Raw genomic sequence first — 16,263 nt, forward strand, 5'->3', positions numbered from 1 at the left:
AAGCCCGAAGATGTTTATTCTGACTGCAGCGCCCAGTTTCTGAACGTACTTTGTTGTCTCAAGCTTTTGTTTTGATAATGTGTCATCAGGGCGGAGTCCCGCTCAACTATGGCAGGCACGACTTTTATAGCCCTGTTATTAAAACACTTTTTTTTTTTTTTTTTTTTAATCTTATTGATATTTATTTATTTATTTATTTATTTACCTGCCTCAAACAGGCATTCTGATCACAATGTGTGTGTTCACGATTTATTTACCCGGCTTATAGTTTCCTTTGGTTCTCCTTTGCATGTTTTTGACTTGATTCATGTGGAGCAAGTTGAATTGCCGTCGTCGTTAAGTTGCTCTCATTTTGAACCCCGTCTGTGAATCTGGTTTTGTTATTGGATTTTTATTTGCCCCTTGGTTCTGTTAACTCTTCTTTTTGTTATCATTGTGTGGGAAAAATGAATTAATGCAACAGGATTATGGCGTTATGAATGTACTCTAAAGGCCATATAATGATAAGCTACAGTATTCCTTTGCACTTAAATTAATTTTGAACATATCCTGAATATTGCTGTAGTTGTGAATTTCTATTTTTTGACAATGTGAATATATATTAAAAAAAAAAAAGAACACTATTTCCAGTCTTCATAAATATATAGAGAAACCCCCCTCCCCCGCACTCGCAAAGTTTGATGGCATTCATAAAGCTGTATTAAAAGATGCACAGGTTTCAGGATGAATCCGATTGTATTTCACTCATCCAGCCATCAAACTCGAGAGACGGTTCCTTCCCCGAACGCGTCGTAGAATAACGTACATGTGTGAACCTGCAGTGAAAGTGTCGTTCCATCCTCCAGCTGTGAGCCAACAGTCCATTATTGTGCGCGTCGGTTTTGTGTGTGAGTTACATGCTGTCAATTCAATAAAGGCTTTGTTTTAAAAAAAAAAAAAAAAGAAAGTGAAGTGTCTTCACTCTTCTTCTTCTTCTTCTTCCTCTGAAGTGAATCCCAGCCGATGGACTTGCTCCCCGTCCGTCTGCGCCCGGATGGCGGGAACCGTAACGTGCATCTTCCTCGCCAGGGACACGGCGATGCCCTTCTCGTAATACGCACACTCGTTGATGAAGAAAGGGTGGAGAGGTTCTCTGCCTTCGTACGTCAGCGTTTCTCCCGAGAACATCTGGAACAGCGGGTCTCCGGGTTGGAGCAGGCAGAAGTCTCGGTCCTGTGACGGAACAAAAAGACGCTGAGCGAGCTCCTTTGAGACGTAAAATCTGTCTGAAAATAAGAGCACGACACCAAACTATTTTAAGAGTTCGATTAGAGTCTGCTTTTATCCCTGCAGCTGATGGGAAGCAGGAGCCTAAAAAGTTCCTTGACTTCAACAAAAAGTGTTTGTTTTTCCTTTTTTTGAGACACAACGTGCTAAAACGTCCTACTTGTGAACAGATCGTGTTCCACTCACAAGCGTAAATTACTACTGCGTCTCTCTCTCTCTCTCTCTCCAGCGACTGTCTTGATCGTGCCACGTTTATAATAAATACGCTACAAGCTACCTGAAGCTGAGGGTGAATGGCCGCCGTGATGCTGCGCGTCTCGGCGTCTCGGGGGTAGTCGACGTTTTTCACCATGGTGTACACCTCCATGCACCCGCCCTCGAACGTCGCGCCTGAAACAAGAGACGGCCTCAGACGTGTCGCCCACCCTCTGTCGCTCCTTCCTCCTGTGTGACTCTACCTGAGTTGAACATGCGGACCCAGTCCAGCATGTGCTGGACGCCCGTCTTCATGGCGGTGAACACGTTGGACCTCACCACGCCGTGCGGCTGCGGCCCGATCTCCATGGCTGCCAAAATGGAGCTTCGGTGAAGATTTTCACATCTTATCACGCATCTAGAAGAAGTTTGTTTAAAACCTACCAAAGCCATGTTTGCCCACCGAATCAAGGGAGTAGGATTCTTTACAGGAGACATCATAATGGATGAACCTCATGGGTATATCTGGCATCGCCCTCTGTGGAAGTCAGAGAATCACACGCCGTTGTTGAGGGTTTCCACCCGGGACATGCGGGACGAGGTGTAGGACAGAGAGGGGAACACTCGCCTGCAGGTGTCTGAATATGTGCAGGCTGATCCAGTCGCAGTGGGAGTAGGCGATGAGGCACAGGCCCATGTTGGCCGTGGTGTTGTGGAGGTCACAGACGAGATCCACCGCCTCCGGGCTGCCTTTGGGGCCCAGCATGGCGTTCAGCTCTCGGGCCCTGGCGATCTCGTAGGGGGCGTTCTCTGACGGAGGGCCACTTCGGAGAGAGACAAACACAACATTCGGCTCAGTTGGAGGAACCCTGCAGACTCAGAGGCGTTGACCACGTCTTACTTGAGGACGGCGTGCGTGAAGCAGCGGTTCAGGTCCGTCTCCACGTATCTGAGGCAGCGCTGCGCCGCCCTGGGGTTGGCCATGACCGTCAGCACCTCTTGACCTCCGTCGCCCGCCGCCTTCAGCAGCTCTCTCACCAGGTACACCCCGGACAGCTCGTTGCCGTGGGTGCCGCCGCACACGGCGACCCGGGGCAACCTCGGCAAACACACCGCCTCGTCCGCCTCCATCCGGCTGAGAGCAAGCAGGGGAACAGCGGCGGCGCCACAACACGACATGTCGGGAATCGATTGCGCCGGTGCCCAAATGTAAAGTTGGCCACACGGTCGACGTCGCAGCAACGCGAGGAGATATTGATCAGTGAAACCTTACCTCGCTCTCGGGGATTCCTCAGAATGGGCTCAGACTCTAGAACAACAGTCGGACTAGTTAAAGTCTCCACCAAAGTGATCTGTCACATCCACAACTGAACGACAAGGAATCATACTGTACATCTCACCCATCGAGCCCAGCTGTTACCTTTCATACCCCCCCCCCCCGTCATGTACCCTCTTCCACCCTCTCCCTGGCTTTCATACAGTTCCACTGATTCAGCATTCCCACCCGTCCCTCTGTGCGGTGCTATTGCCGGCTGTTATGCAAACTCTCACCGTCTCTAATGCACCTCTCGTCCACCGCACCGCAGCGCACTGCACTGTGGGTTAGGGCGTGTCCCGTCCCGAGAGCGATGCAGAGGCATCAGCCGCTTCCTCTGGTCGCCACAGCCGCGGCGGTAGGTTCCAGTGTGCCTTTCACTCCATCGGCTAAAAATAAATCTGCTGGCATGACACAGCAGGAGAGGTGGCGGAATAACAAGAGGAGCAGCCGAGGACGTGAAGGGAGTTCAAACACAAGGAGGCCGGCAGCTGATGGAAAACTGACTTCCTGTTTCTGTTGTATTTGCTTTGAGTCACTCAGAAAGTAGGCATCTTTTTGTGTTGTTATTTACACCAGAAACTGTGTTTATTGTTAGTTTGTTTTGGAAATTACCAGCATTATGTGAATGTTTAGCCAAATAAAGCCGACAGAGAATGACAAGTTACCCGACACTGAGGGGAATTAGGATTATAAAGCCTGTGTGAAAGTGCCGAGTGCTTTTTGTGTATTTTTCTGAATTCAGAATTCATTGAAAAGATTGGAGCGGATTTGTGCAGGAAGTTCCAGTCCTTCACACAGCAATGCGTTTACTGAATACAGTAAACATTCTGTTATTAGCTGGGCATCACGCATGGTGTGACGATAAAAAGGAGCCAGTTTGCAAGCAACAGGAGTTAAAATAGATTATCACTATAAATATTCCAAGTAGAAAAAAAGCGGTGATGCAAAGTTTAGTGCTTTGGCTTTGTCAGTTCATAAGTTGTTTTGGAAATTTCATTGTATTTTACAACAAATTAAAATTTTCTTTACGTTGATTATAGTAATTTTATGGAGTCATTGGTTTTGTGAAAATAGACATTTAAAAAAATAAAGAAAATCTTCAAATTTAAAGGCAATTATGGCACTAATGAATGAAAACGATCAGATATACAGTTATATACCTTTTGAATTCTAATTAAAACTTTGTTTCCCCTTTAATACAGTTGTACAACTTACAATATTAAGATTGCATCTACAAAGCAATACATTACTTTTTTTTTTTAAGTGTTTTTTTTTTATCAACCACATATGTCGTTCCATCTGGAGCTCCCCCTCAACATAAGGACATGAATTCCTAAAGAACCAAACTGGCAAATTTCCACGTGTTCCCCTAATTAATAACGGGCAGAAATGCCGATGGAAATGAAAGAACGGCGTGAGCAGCTTCTTGTTCGACAGCACAGCATTTATTACAGATTCCTCTTCTCTGTGTGTTAATACAAAATACTGGACAATGTCGCGTCTCCTCTCAAGAGTCAAGTAAGCAAAACTCCCTTTTTTCAGTTAGTTTTTTCCCCTCAGAATGTAGACACTCCCCATCAAATATCACGAGGAACCCAAAACACAAGGAAAGAAACGACCTCACATTTATCAACACCGTAATATGAATTTCTATACATTTATAAAATCATAGTTATTTGCGACGCTTTTAAATTCTTTGTTTCTTTATTCTTCATTTTTAAGTACACTTACAAACAGAATTATGAAATGCACGCGCACACACATACGCACGCACACACACACACACACACAGTCACATTACTTCCCATGTTTTTGGTGTCAAAACGTACTTGCATAATGATGTAATGTATCCGGAGATTTTCACTGCGTTTTACTTTGTTTTCTTTGTGTTACCGACGACAAAAACACGACACACCAAGAACCCCACGGTCGAGTAAAAACCATCAAACTTGAGTTTGCATTCATTCCACTCAGCAGATTTACGCGGCGTCATTCCACTGAGGCGTAAAAAGTGATTTTCGTGTGTTTATCACTGGAACTGGTACGATGCGCGAGCTTTTGCCGTTTGATCGGTTTACTTTACATCTAAGTGCTGTAGCCGCTTATGGCGCGAGTTGCTAAGGCGAACGTTTCGGCCGCGTGTCGTTTCCCCGAGGCCTGAAAAAATGAATCGAAACAGCATGACGGTTGTGGAGTTTCACCCCTTTTGTAGTGATGGAAGAGCAGATAATAAGCAGTCACACACACACACACACGAGCACGCGAGAACCTTCACTTCATCACATTAAGACAGTAAATCAACAAAAAATAATAATAATAATCATTGCTAACATATTGAAGGCCACCAGTTTGACATTGTAATGAAAATTATTTGAATAATTATATATAAATTTATATATTAACCACATTTGCCCCCTGTTCTTTGAATTTTTTTTTTGTTTTGTTTTTTTTTCACAACAAAAAAAACAAAAACAAACAAAAAAACAAAAAAAACCCACGACATTAAATTCTTCTGCACCCGATCGGACAGAAACTGGATTTGGAAGCACGGCTCATTTCATTTCCTCGACACTCCAGTCCGATATGCGACAGCAGCAAAGGGGCGGATGCTAAGATAAGGTCCAAATTAAGGAGGGAACTGAAGGGTGGTGGTGGTGGTGGGGGTTGACGGAGGGAAAATCCTGCTTTCCCTGGAGATCTCTTAGAACAGAGAGCGGTCCTGTGATGGTCAGTCTCTTCGGGGCACTCCTCGGTCAGTACCGGGGTCAAAAGATGTCCGGGCAGCCCTCCCAGCTGCCCTTGTCCTTACTCTCCCAGTAGCCGCCCTTGTAGATGTGCACCTGCTCACCTGTGATGCGGTCCTCGCAGCGCTCGAACCACAGCGCCTGGTAGTGGTCGTGAGGCGCGGCTAAAAGAGAGAATTCACTCGTTAGCGACAGGCGGAGGGGAGTCAGGGTGAGAAAGACGAATGAAAGCGTGGGGAGGAGCGGCAGTGAGAGAGATTAAAACGAGGGATACTTGCTTTTTAAGGAGGGATCAGTAAGAGAATCCTCATCGACGGCTTTTGAAAGAGAAGAGGGGGAACCACAGAGACTGTTTACCCCTTGATTACAGGATTTCTCCCATGCGAGGAAGAGAGGAATCACAAAAAAAAAAAAAAAAAAAGAGGGAAGTGAAGCGTCTGGACTCGTGTTCTCACCTTCGTCCGACTGGCTGGAGGTCCGCTGGCTCGCCGCCTCCCGCTCTCGCTCGCGCCGGACAGTCCGCTGCTTCTCCTCCAGCCGCTGCTTCTCGGAGTTGGCTTCGTCCCAGCGGCCGTCCTCCATCAGGCGCTGGTCGGGCCGGCGCCGGCTGTCGGTGGGCGCCACGCCGTCCTCCGGCTCGTTCAGGGTCAGAGCCAGGGTGGTGAAGAAGTAGGTGGACTCGGCTCCGTCACTGCGAGTACGGAGGAGGGAGAAGGGTGGCGCTTTTAGAAAGTGACGCGGCGAGGCCGGGGGTCTGCAGCTCCACTGAAGTCACGGAAATCTACATTCGCTTTCATTTTCACTTCATTTACATTAAATAAAGATGGGGGAAAAAAAAGCTGTCAATCTCTGAAATGGAAGGGAAGTCAGCCAGGAAAAGAAAAAAGGGTGGGAAAGAAAGAAAAGAGGAAAAAGAAGGGAATGAAAGAAAAGCAAATGGAAAAAGAGAAAGAAAAGTTGAAGACGGGGGGGAAATGGACAGAAAATTCAAAGAACTAATTTTGAAAAAAGGAAAGAAAAGCAAAAAAGGGAAAAGAAAGAAAATTGCGAGGAAAGCTACAAGTGCTCTAAAGCTTTGGGAAGCGCACAGCGGCCAGAAACCGCTAAAGAAGCTAAAACAACCCAGATGAAAAAAAATTGATAAAAGCTGGAAAATCCATGGGAAAAAACAAAAAACCTTTAAAATGGCCACAGCAGCTAAAAATGTAACAAATTATATCTAAACTGTATTTATGAGCCTTTTTGGTATGTATGGCAAGTTTCCTAAATGCTTTCTTCTTATATTTCGAATAATTATCATGTTTTGCGGCTCCAGATCCATTTTATTTATTTATCTTATTTTTATTTGTTGGAACATCGTGGACGCAGCTCTTCTGCTCATGAAGGCTGCGGGCCGCTGCCATCGAGGCTCTCCATCTCCCGCCCGGCGACTTACGGTAAGGGGTTTTTCCTCCACACCTCCCTGGCTTTGAGAGTTTGATAGACGGTCTTCTGCTTGCCCTCGGTGCCGTTCTCGCCCCCTCGGCTGCTCTGCATCACCCTGGAGAACTCCATCTTCTCGTCCCACGTGCCCGACAGCACGTAGTGCGCCTTGCCGTCTTTGTCCATCACCACGCCCGTCACCTTGACCCGGGAGGAAGAGAGTCGCTCGGATCATTCAGAATGGTCGGGGGAGGAAGAGTTGACAACTCTGACTTAAAGTGTTAATGGACGAGTTGATGATTAAAAACTAGTCAATCCGTTTATATTGAAGTCACAGTATTTAACCATTATTGTGGTTTGGCAGGCCGGATTGGTGCCTCCTGCAGGTCTTATGTTTGACACCTCTGATTTATAGACAAATTGTAGAAATGGACCAATTTACCACTTACTTGTGACATGATTGACCTCCAAAACTACCCTTTGGAGCACGTTGTTGGGCCTTTTCACAATTTAGCATCGCGCTTTTATCATGGCCAGGGGAGGGGGGATTATAAAGAAATAATAAAGAAACCTATGAACCGGTCACACGATTCTGCTTCTTGCTCACCTTCCGGGCGACGTCTCTGGAGAAATAGCTGTAAGGAGCAAACTTCAAGTGGCAGCGGTCCCCGGTGGTGTGGTTCACCACGTCGATCTCTCCAGACTGAGAGGACAAACAAGAAACGTTCAGTTCGGGGCACACAGCCGGACAACGGAGAGCAGTGCTGCTTTGTTGACATCACAGAAGACTTGCACAACAGGAGAGGCTGGTAATAAGAGACGATCACGGCATTTTAATCAACTTGCTTTGTGAGAGCGAGGACTCGGCCATCCTGGCAGTGAAGCCATAATGGAAAAGGCCTTTCGGCTGCTCATGCAAGAAATGCCATCTGGCTTTATTTGGTCTTTTCTTGTTGCCGCCGTGGGAATGAGCTTGATGCAGGGTCTCGTGCCAATCAAGTTCTGATCACACACGTCGTACAGCGATTGTGCTTTTTAAACACTAGTTTGAATTCAAGACTCGTTACCATGACAACCTATCATTTCCAATACGTGCTTCATGCGGTTTTACCTGATCGATCCACAGCTTCCCTACGATGATGTTGTGCACCGTGGTGGTAACCTTCTTCCATGTATAGTGATTGTTGCTCTTTTCAAAGATGGCGTGTATCGTTCCTGCAGGGTGACAGGGCGGAGCATCAGTACCACAGATAACCTTTAAAGGTCATTAAGCTTGACCCACTTTCTTCAATTGGACCCGATAGAATCCGTTGCATTGAGTGTCTTTGTTTTGGACTCGGGCCCGTCTTATAGTGCCAAAACCGAATATGCAAAATGCGCGCTGAGTTACATAACTCACCTAAAGGCATAATGGAGAGGTATTTCCCTCTGAACTTGCTGGCAACGGTGATTTCCTGCCTCAGCGTCCAGCCTCGGTCGGAGATGGCATGATGCGCTGCAGCGGGAGGATGGTGACTCACCTGTGAAAAAGCAACAATCAACTCTCTTAATCAACTCTTCCATTGTTCTACTTTCTCCTACAAGCTGATCTATTAAAAGGTATGGCGACATCAAGTCTATTTGCATATTACCAAACAGAGAATTAAATTCTTCAATCCAGTTGCGGCGTCGACGTGCTGCACATTGTTGTCGAGGTCAGTGACTCCAGGTTAAGGGTGTTTGGATTGACGCGTTTTCCGTTTGAACGAGTGGGTTTGATTGTCTGTTGCCATTGTAAACATGGGAACAATCCGTCTCTTTTTCTGTCGCCTAACCCCAACTGGAAGAGGACAAAGTCTCCACCCGACTCTGGTTCTGCAGGTTTCGTCCTGTTAAAGGGAGTTTTTCCATTCCAGCAAATCGTTGCCTATTTTTGTAGATTAGATTTAATTTAGTTATTGCGATAGAATAGGCGTATCGGTATTTGTCATATGTTGAATAATATCCCTCCATAATCATGATAATACTTGAGGTAATTAGTCTTAAAATAGCAGTTCTACCATGTGTGAATGAATTGATTATTAAATGAGTGGAAGTTAAAAAAAAAAAGAAATATATATATTTATTTAATTTTAACTTTTTTGGACATGCAACAAAATATGATTATTCTGCTGTTACATATTGACTGTTCGTTGCCACGGCTTTCTTACAGTAGAATTTCCCTGCTCGCATGCACACAATAAAAAATTAGTGAATGAAACATGTCTTTGTCCTGCATCATGACTCTTGTACACGAATAAGGTTACTCTGTATCAAAAGGGGAATTCAGTTCACACTCGCTGGTTTTTCAGGCTCGCAACTCTAGTTCCTCACAAGTATTGGACGAGAAGGAAGCCGAGTTCTCCTCGGATGCTGAGTCAGTGGGATTATTCAGGTCATCCTTCTTGACGCGCATTTATCATTCGGTTTCTCGCTTCCTCGTTCAAACTGGCACCATCTTTTTTTTTTTCTTTTCTTCTCTTCCCGCCCTCTCACCTGCTCACAGAGGGATCGGTAGCCGCTCTCTCTCCGGCGGTCCAGCTCGTACGTTTCGCCCAGCAGGGGGTTGAAGGGCTTGCCCGTGCGGTGCACGGTGGTGGAGTAGGACGACACGGAGAAGGCGGCCACGTAGCACATCTGCTCCAGCGAGCTGTGACACTTGGCCGCCTTGTCCAGCAGCTCGTGGTACTCCAGGTCCTCGGACAGCCGCTGCAGCATGGAGATGGGCTCGTTGAAGTTCACCTGTAGAGGGGAGCAAAGAACATTTTTACAGTTTTAAGTTGAGATGATTATTTAAGGATTCTAATGTCATGATAATTGTATGTGGGATAAATATAATGTGAGATTATCGTGATATAACACATTCAGATTCCATTTCATGGGCGAATTAAAGAAATGATTGTCATATCATTCACATGAAAGGAATGAGGACACAGACAATACGCCGGGTGTTTTCTTTTCATTGCTTACATACCGACTCATTTCACGGGACATTCTAATGTTTTCTTTGGGCGCCCAACGTAATGCCATGTTTGTTGAGTGACAGGACACTTGTGATGTGGTTAGCATGCGAGAGAGTGCAACTGGGGAGCAGCCCCAACAAAGAAAGGACATGAAGAGGGCCGACAATTGGATGAAACTCCCTCGGGCCCTCTGCAGTCGGTGTCGACCCAGTTTATCAAAAAGGTATCAAAGGACGCTCACAGGCATGGGGATCTTCGAGAGCTCCTTGCCGATGCAGTTCTTCATGATGCTCCAGAGGTTGAGAGAGTAGTTGGGTTTGTCGGGGATGCGCGTCCGCCTCTTCTTCAGGGGCACCAGCTCCTGCGAGGGGGACTCCTGGTTCATTGCTAGAGGCTCCTCGTTAAGCTGCGACACACAAATGGAAAGACTTTGGCTCAGTCCGTTGGAAATTAATCACACAAATTCGGATTTCGTTGAACCATCTTAGCCAGAATAGGACGTACCGACTGATCGTCAGGACACATTTCACTGTTGAAACCACTGACGTTACTGCTGGAGCGTCTGGAAGAGAGGACACAAACACAACCCGGTGAGTGGCGTCCAGGTTTCCTTCTTAGGAATCAAAGAAGAGCCTGTAAGAACTCAGTATAGAAAGCAAAGCAACAAAGTCTTTTTTTTTAACTTTTAAACCAATAAGTCCCAGGAGAATATGGACTGGGAGTCATGACAGTCTGGAGGCCGCCATTGTTGTTACTGTCCTTCTACTGAGCATGTGCAGAGGAACTATTTACTACGGCTGTGCGGCGCAGGTGCAGTGGCAGCGTCTCCACAGTTGAGTGACGACAACAAAAGTTGTCTTCATTGTCCCCCAGCACTGTTGTCGTGTAAACAGACACCCAAAACGCAGCAAAAGTTTGGCATTTCACTTGAAATCGTTGCCTTACAAACCAGCCAGTACTACTGTACACGTAGTAAAGGGAAGATTAATACGCAAGGCCGAAGTAGAAAAACTTGTTTCAAATCCAAATGTTTAAAATACCAAAATCTAATCTAGAATCAGATTATCGGAGAGAAAAATAACTGCTGACAACCAGTTAGGAGCACGAGACGATTTCCCCTGTGACCTGAAGGTTAGTTTGACCCTGAAGAGTCAATCTGGCTGATAAAACAAAAGTAACTTGTGCTCCATGTTTACAGTAAATATCTTCACAGAGGGGGGTAAGAAAAAAAAAAGAAAGATATACAATACTGTTAGATTTATGCATTTGCAAGTGGCTCGTTAAGCTACTGACTTGTGGAACTGTGGATCTGCCGGTACAGTGATGAACTCGGGGGCTTCTTCCATGGCATCGAAGAACTCGTTGTCATCGTCTTCGTCGCTGGCCTCGCCTTTACCCGGACCGGCAGCACCTTCACAGAACAATCAAACACACTTTAGACTAAAATATTCCTGAAATGAAAAAGGCAGACCAAGTTCTTAATGTGCGTTGGATCAAAAGTTCAACACTCAAATTGCTAAGAACATTAACAGTCAGAAGGAAATGAGCGTGTGGTTTTAGATTTGGGGTCGACAACATAGAAAAGGCTACAAGCTGGCACGTTAGAAATGAGGAAAATGAAGCTGCTTTCATGTTGATCTGGCAACCAGCAGGAGCCACCCTGCCATCTACCTTCAAGGGTTTTAACCAGGGGAAATTCTCATCAGCGGCTCAAAACAACATTAAAATGCCAAATCAACATAGAAGAAGTGAGTGGATCGTGTCGAGAACCATCGAAGATTTGCTTTCGTTTCGAGGGGTGTTTTGTTCTGTTGCTTCAGTGACGTCACAAACACGATAACATCACGACTTGCGGAGTAGATGGAGCGGGAAGGAATGCAGCGCTGCATGCAAGTATGAAAATGGACGGAAAGTATTTTAGGTATTTTGAGAAGAATTCCCCACGCTCGTTAGTAGATGCACACGTTCAGGGCCACGACTCACTCTTATTGTCTGGACTGGCGTTGGCCTGCGCCGCCCCTCTGAACGCTCGCTCCAGGTGGTTGTGCTGCTTGGCCAGTTGCTCCAAAGTCTCCTCCAGTCTCACTCTCTGGTCCCGTTCTGCCTGCAGGGCCTTCTGCCATCGCTTGCTGTGAGCCTGAGCCAACGCCAGGAAGTCTCTGCACGCCTGCGGGGGGGGGGCAAACGTGAAAATCATCGCCACCGCAGGTCATTCTGGTGTAAATGACAGTGACGTGACGAAGTGGAGTAACGATAAGCGACGCCCGCACTCGGAGGACACTTACATTAATCATGGCGTTTGAGGTGATGCGAAACAACGTGGCCCTTTCCGTCACCTGGCGGATCTTATCCCCGGCCTCACCAGTCAGACGTAAACCGTCCAACTCCGATAGAGACCTGAGAGAAATACAGAAATGCACAACATGCATGAAGGGGATTGGACAATAATTTATACATCCAATTAAAGGAGTAAACTATCAACAGTGACAGAATCTGAACGTGTATTACCGTATTAGTCAATATAAGCCAAGATTTTCTTCTGGGAAATTGGTATGAAAAAGTGAGGTCGTCTTATATTCAAGATCTCAGGGTAAGAAGACTTTTCCAAATGTCAAACACAGTCTGACATCAGTTAAAGGAATAAACACCCAGACCTCGTAAATCTGATAAAGAAATTCAATCAAATCCAGTCTTTTTTTTTTTTTTCCTTTGCAAGCGAACATCCGTCAGTGTAAACAGAAATGGGGCAGATCAGAGATCGCAAAGTCCAGTGGGAATGAAACGAGTCTCTGTCCCGCGGACGGAACTGAACTTCCTCCGTTCGTCGTCCTGAAGCACCAAACTGCCCCGAAAGACGTCAGCAGGCGTCTTCAGACGGGAAAACGAGCTGCATGGAGTGAGTCTGTCCTTATAGGCATTCTGAAGTGTGAACATGTATATTTATTTACGTGTTTATTAACGTGTATTTAACAATATTTGGTCTGCAACCCTTCTTATCCCAATATGAGCCTTGTATTTGCGCCGGCAATAATAAATAGAAATCCCATTGTTCTATCTGACAGCTGCTGTGTTTACTTTTAGGATCCGTGTCTCATACAAAGAACACACACCACACCTGAAGCAGGCATGTGAATACTGAGTCATCTTCTTTTTATGAGTGTTGGCATGTTTCACGTGTGTGTGGATGCAGCTGAAGTCTGACCTCTGGAGCGCAGAGCCGTGCTTGGAGATCAGGTCGTTGCATGTGCTGAGGTCCTCCACTTTGCTGCCCAGCGTCCTGAGAGCAGACTGGACTTCTGAATTTTGCGATCCCCCGCCCTGTCCGGGTGCCACGGGCGGGGAGGACGGAGGGAAGTCGTCACCTGAGTCGTCTGGATACAATTTGAGTCACCGAAACACAAAGAGAGATCACATTAATATTGATTTCATTGACTTTGTACAGAAATATTCACTTGGAACCAGATCACAAGGCAAAAAGTGTTTTGTTTTGGTTTTTTGTTTTGTTTGCCTGGATGCATCCATTTCCTTCCTCGTGTGTGTTTTACCTGACTCAGCCTGCATGCGCGCCGCTTTGGCCTTGGCCAGCTCCAGGGCAGTGATCCAGCGCTGGCGCTCCACCTCGCAGCTGGCCTTCAGGTGATATGTCTGCGCCCCACCGTTGGAGATGACAAAGTTGCAGGCGTCGTCCACGGTGATGGTTGCCGTGGCCAAGTTGATGGTGCCCCGACACGTGTGGCCCATTTCCGCCTGGGTCCTGCACATCAGAGCAGATTGGTTGAACTTGATGGAGAATATCAAGAGACACACTGGAAAACCGTTTGTACTTCAGCTCAAACTCAATTTATCAACACACGGCTAAAAATAATCCAATATAAATGGATAACAAAGACTTTCGTGACCCCAGTGGAATTGAATAAATAAGACAAAAACATACCGGATAGTTTTGTATTTTTAGAATTGTACGGCGGGCAAAGGGACATTGTTTCATTGTATATGGCAATGTATGGAAATTAAAACAACCCGGGAAGAGGTAAATAATAATTATTGCTAATATTCTCTCCAAACACATTTTATTGGACGCTAAACTTTTCTTACTGGATTTAAAAATCACAAAATCAATCAAAATATGGACACTTATCAACCTCAGCCTGATAAAAGCGAAGAAATGCATTGCACTGTTATGGAACTCAAATTATAGCCCAATTAAGGAGCAATAGAAAAGGATAATGTTGTTAAGCTTATCATTAGGAAAGATAAGATGCGTACAAACAGCAGAACTTTGAGAGAATCTGGATGCCTGTTATTTACTGTGTTAAGGATATAACTGATGAAGGAAGTGAATGAATTTGTGTTATTTTTGTACTTCATTTCAGTAATTTATCAATTGATTGCATTTGTGGAACTCGACAGCAGTTCTGACCTTCTTAATATCGATCACTGTTTAATTTCATATCATAAAAAAGTAGCTGCTATGCTGTGTGTTTGTTTCGTTTAGCATAAATCAGCATCATTATTCTCTGACTTATAGCGGTGGAAAGGTTAAAATATTTTATTTAGTCAGAAAGATTTTTATCTATAGATTTCAAAAATCTACTTCCATTGATGTTATATGTATACCTGTAATATGACAGGAGGCCATTGCTCAAGACAAACCACCTCCGCTGATACCCCTTGATGTAATTTGTCCATTTGAACACCCATCCTTTATACATGTCGCCAGGAGGGGTTGGAGTGGGGGTCTTGGGTTCCGACATCACACCCCCAAAGTTAAAGATATGGGTTTCAGGAACCTTAAAAGGGAGAAAGGAGAAACACAAACCTTTAAAATTAAAATACATGACTTGAAATTACATGTAAATTGACTTCTACGGGACATTACAAAAAGATCTAAAAAAATAAATACATACAAAAATTGGACACAAACAGGCTTTTTACAGCATATCTAATCTGAAAGATTACAATATGATTAGTGGTTTAGAAAAAAACTACTAAATTAGGAGGAAAGCGATTAGTAAAGTAACACATAAAGTACAATTTATCATTTTCTATCCACTTTTTAGCACCTAGGCTCACAGATAATTCTACAAAAAGGGTAAAAGAATAAATCAGACATGTCTGCTGATGTGAAACGTATAAAATAGGTGTAGAAAGCAGAAAGAGCACTTTCGAGGTTGTTCATGACGACTATTGGAGCTGTAGATATTTGGATGCTTTGTAACAGTTCAAAGGTCAAAACTAGAAGTAGATCAACTTCAGTGGGTAACAAAATTCATTGATAAAATTGATATATGAGGCAGAAACTGGGAATTAAAAACAAGGAAAACAAACATTTGACTTCATGAAATGTGAATACCGGAAAAGACATAATTTTATATTCATACGGTTGACATCCTTAGGGAATTTTCTCATCATGAAGAAGCACATAATGGAAGGGTAACAGATCAAGTTAATGAAAATATAAGAGGTTGACAGCAGAAGTTAGCCTCCATTAGCTGCAGTTAAAATACAGAGAAAGTCTCGGTTAAAACAACTCGCTGCTAACAGCTAAAGTCTCGAAAACTGACACGTTTACAGATTTCTGCATGTTAACGTCACAATAGAAGAGAAGACACGTCGTCGATTAAGTGTCGTTAGGTCGGCCGTAAGCCTCCAAACCCCGGGCGATGGCTGGATGTTTACCTTGACGTGTCCAAACTGCGAGATCAGAAGTCACGGCTAACTTTGACACCCATCCGCTGATAGCCGCGGCGGCTAACAGGCTAACTCGCCTTACACCCTGAAACCCCTGAGCCGAACGCAGTGACTGCAGCAGCACGGCGACTGTAAAACAACCGGCCGCCGACCAGTTTTAATACTGACCCTCGATAAAACAATGTATCATGTTCATTCGGTGGTTTTTATCTAAAGCTAGCTGGCTACATCTAACTAGCCCAACGTTAGCTCGTTGGTTACACCCGGTGCAACAAATCAGAGTTCCGTGCAGAAACACAGAGCGGCCTATACTGTGAGTTCCCTTTTAGAGCCGCCGAGCTATCCGTGCTATTTTGTTTATAAAAATAAAAAATGTTGCCTTCAACGTAATAACACCGTCTCTTAGCATTGGGTGTATGTTGAATCAATTCAACCCAACTTTATTTATAGAACCACATAGAAACAACCACAGCTGAAAAAAAAGAAATAGACAAACTTAATAACATTTTTGTTTTATAGTTGATTTATTCCAGATATGTCAACACAAACATAAAAATACAGATATACCGAAAAGAAAAACAATAGAATCATAATAATTTGATGCTGTCAGTCAGGGTGAGTTTGTAAAAACATGCATCATGCAAAA

At 44.8% G+C, this 16,263-nt stretch overlaps 2 protein-coding genes across 2 annotated transcripts; both read right to left on the reverse strand.

Moving 5' to 3' along the window:
• Positions 1-719: 719 nt before the first annotated feature.
• LOC308123400 (N-acyl-aromatic-L-amino acid amidohydrolase (carboxylate-forming) B-like) lies at positions 720-3,167 on the reverse strand. The gene is made up of 7 exons (XM_080485883.1): positions 3,013-3,167; positions 2,363-2,770; positions 2,090-2,285; positions 1,906-1,999; positions 1,725-1,832; positions 1,544-1,656; positions 720-1,212 (listed from the first exon to the last, which is right to left on the reverse strand). Exons 2-7 carry the CDS (start codon positions 2,638-2,640, stop codon positions 958-960), a joined length of 1,044 nt encoding a protein of 347 aa, XP_080342009.1. The 5' UTR covers positions 2,641-2,770; positions 3,013-3,167; the 3' UTR covers positions 720-957.
• A 1,049-nt stretch (positions 3,168-4,216) lies between these two features.
• Positions 4,217-15,905, reverse strand: LOC308124006 (oxysterol-binding protein 1-like). The gene is made up of 17 exons (XM_080486771.1): positions 15,606-15,905; positions 14,544-14,716; positions 13,472-13,680; positions 13,129-13,297; positions 12,212-12,323; positions 11,910-12,093; positions 11,220-11,337; positions 10,431-10,488; positions 10,168-10,332; positions 9,460-9,705; positions 8,345-8,465; positions 8,057-8,160; positions 7,553-7,648; positions 6,959-7,146; positions 5,979-6,214; positions 5,802-5,840; positions 4,217-5,687 (listed from the first exon to the last, which is right to left on the reverse strand). Exons 2-17 carry the CDS (start codon positions 14,678-14,680, stop codon positions 5,545-5,547), a joined length of 2,325 nt encoding a protein of 774 aa, XP_080342897.1. The 5' UTR covers positions 14,681-14,716; positions 15,606-15,905; the 3' UTR covers positions 4,217-5,544.
• Positions 15,906-16,263: the final 358 nt, after the last annotated feature.

This window comes from Lipophrys pholis, assembly GCF_963383615.2.
Source record: "Lipophrys pholis genome assembly, chromosome: 18".
Taxonomy (NCBI): domain Eukaryota; kingdom Metazoa; phylum Chordata; class Actinopteri; order Blenniiformes; family Blenniidae; genus Lipophrys; species Lipophrys pholis.

Coding starts and splice junctions, on each gene's coding strand:
- LOC308123400 (XM_080485883.1), bottom strand. CDS start 2,640: ATGTCGTGTTGTGGCGCCGCCGCTGTTCCCCTGCTTGCTCTCAGCCGG. Junction 2,000..2,089: donor ACATATTCAGACACCTGCAG/GCGAGTGTTCCC, acceptor TGACTTCCACAG/AGGGCGATGCCAGATATACC. Junction 1,213..1,543: donor CCATTCACCCTCAGCTTCAG/GTAGCTTGTAGC, acceptor GTTCCGTCACAG/GACCGAGACTTCTGCCTGCT.
- LOC308124006 (XM_080486771.1), bottom strand. CDS start 14,680: ATGTCGGAACCCAAGACCCCCACTCCAACCCCTCCTGGCGACATGTAT. Junction 13,298..13,471: donor GCGCATGCAGGCTGAGTCAG/GTAAAACACACA, acceptor AATTGTATCCAG/ACGACTCAGGTGACGACTTC. Junction 7,147..7,552: donor CCAGAGACGTCGCCCGGAAG/GTGAGCAAGAAG, acceptor TCCCGGGTCAAG/GTGACGGGCGTGGTGATGGA.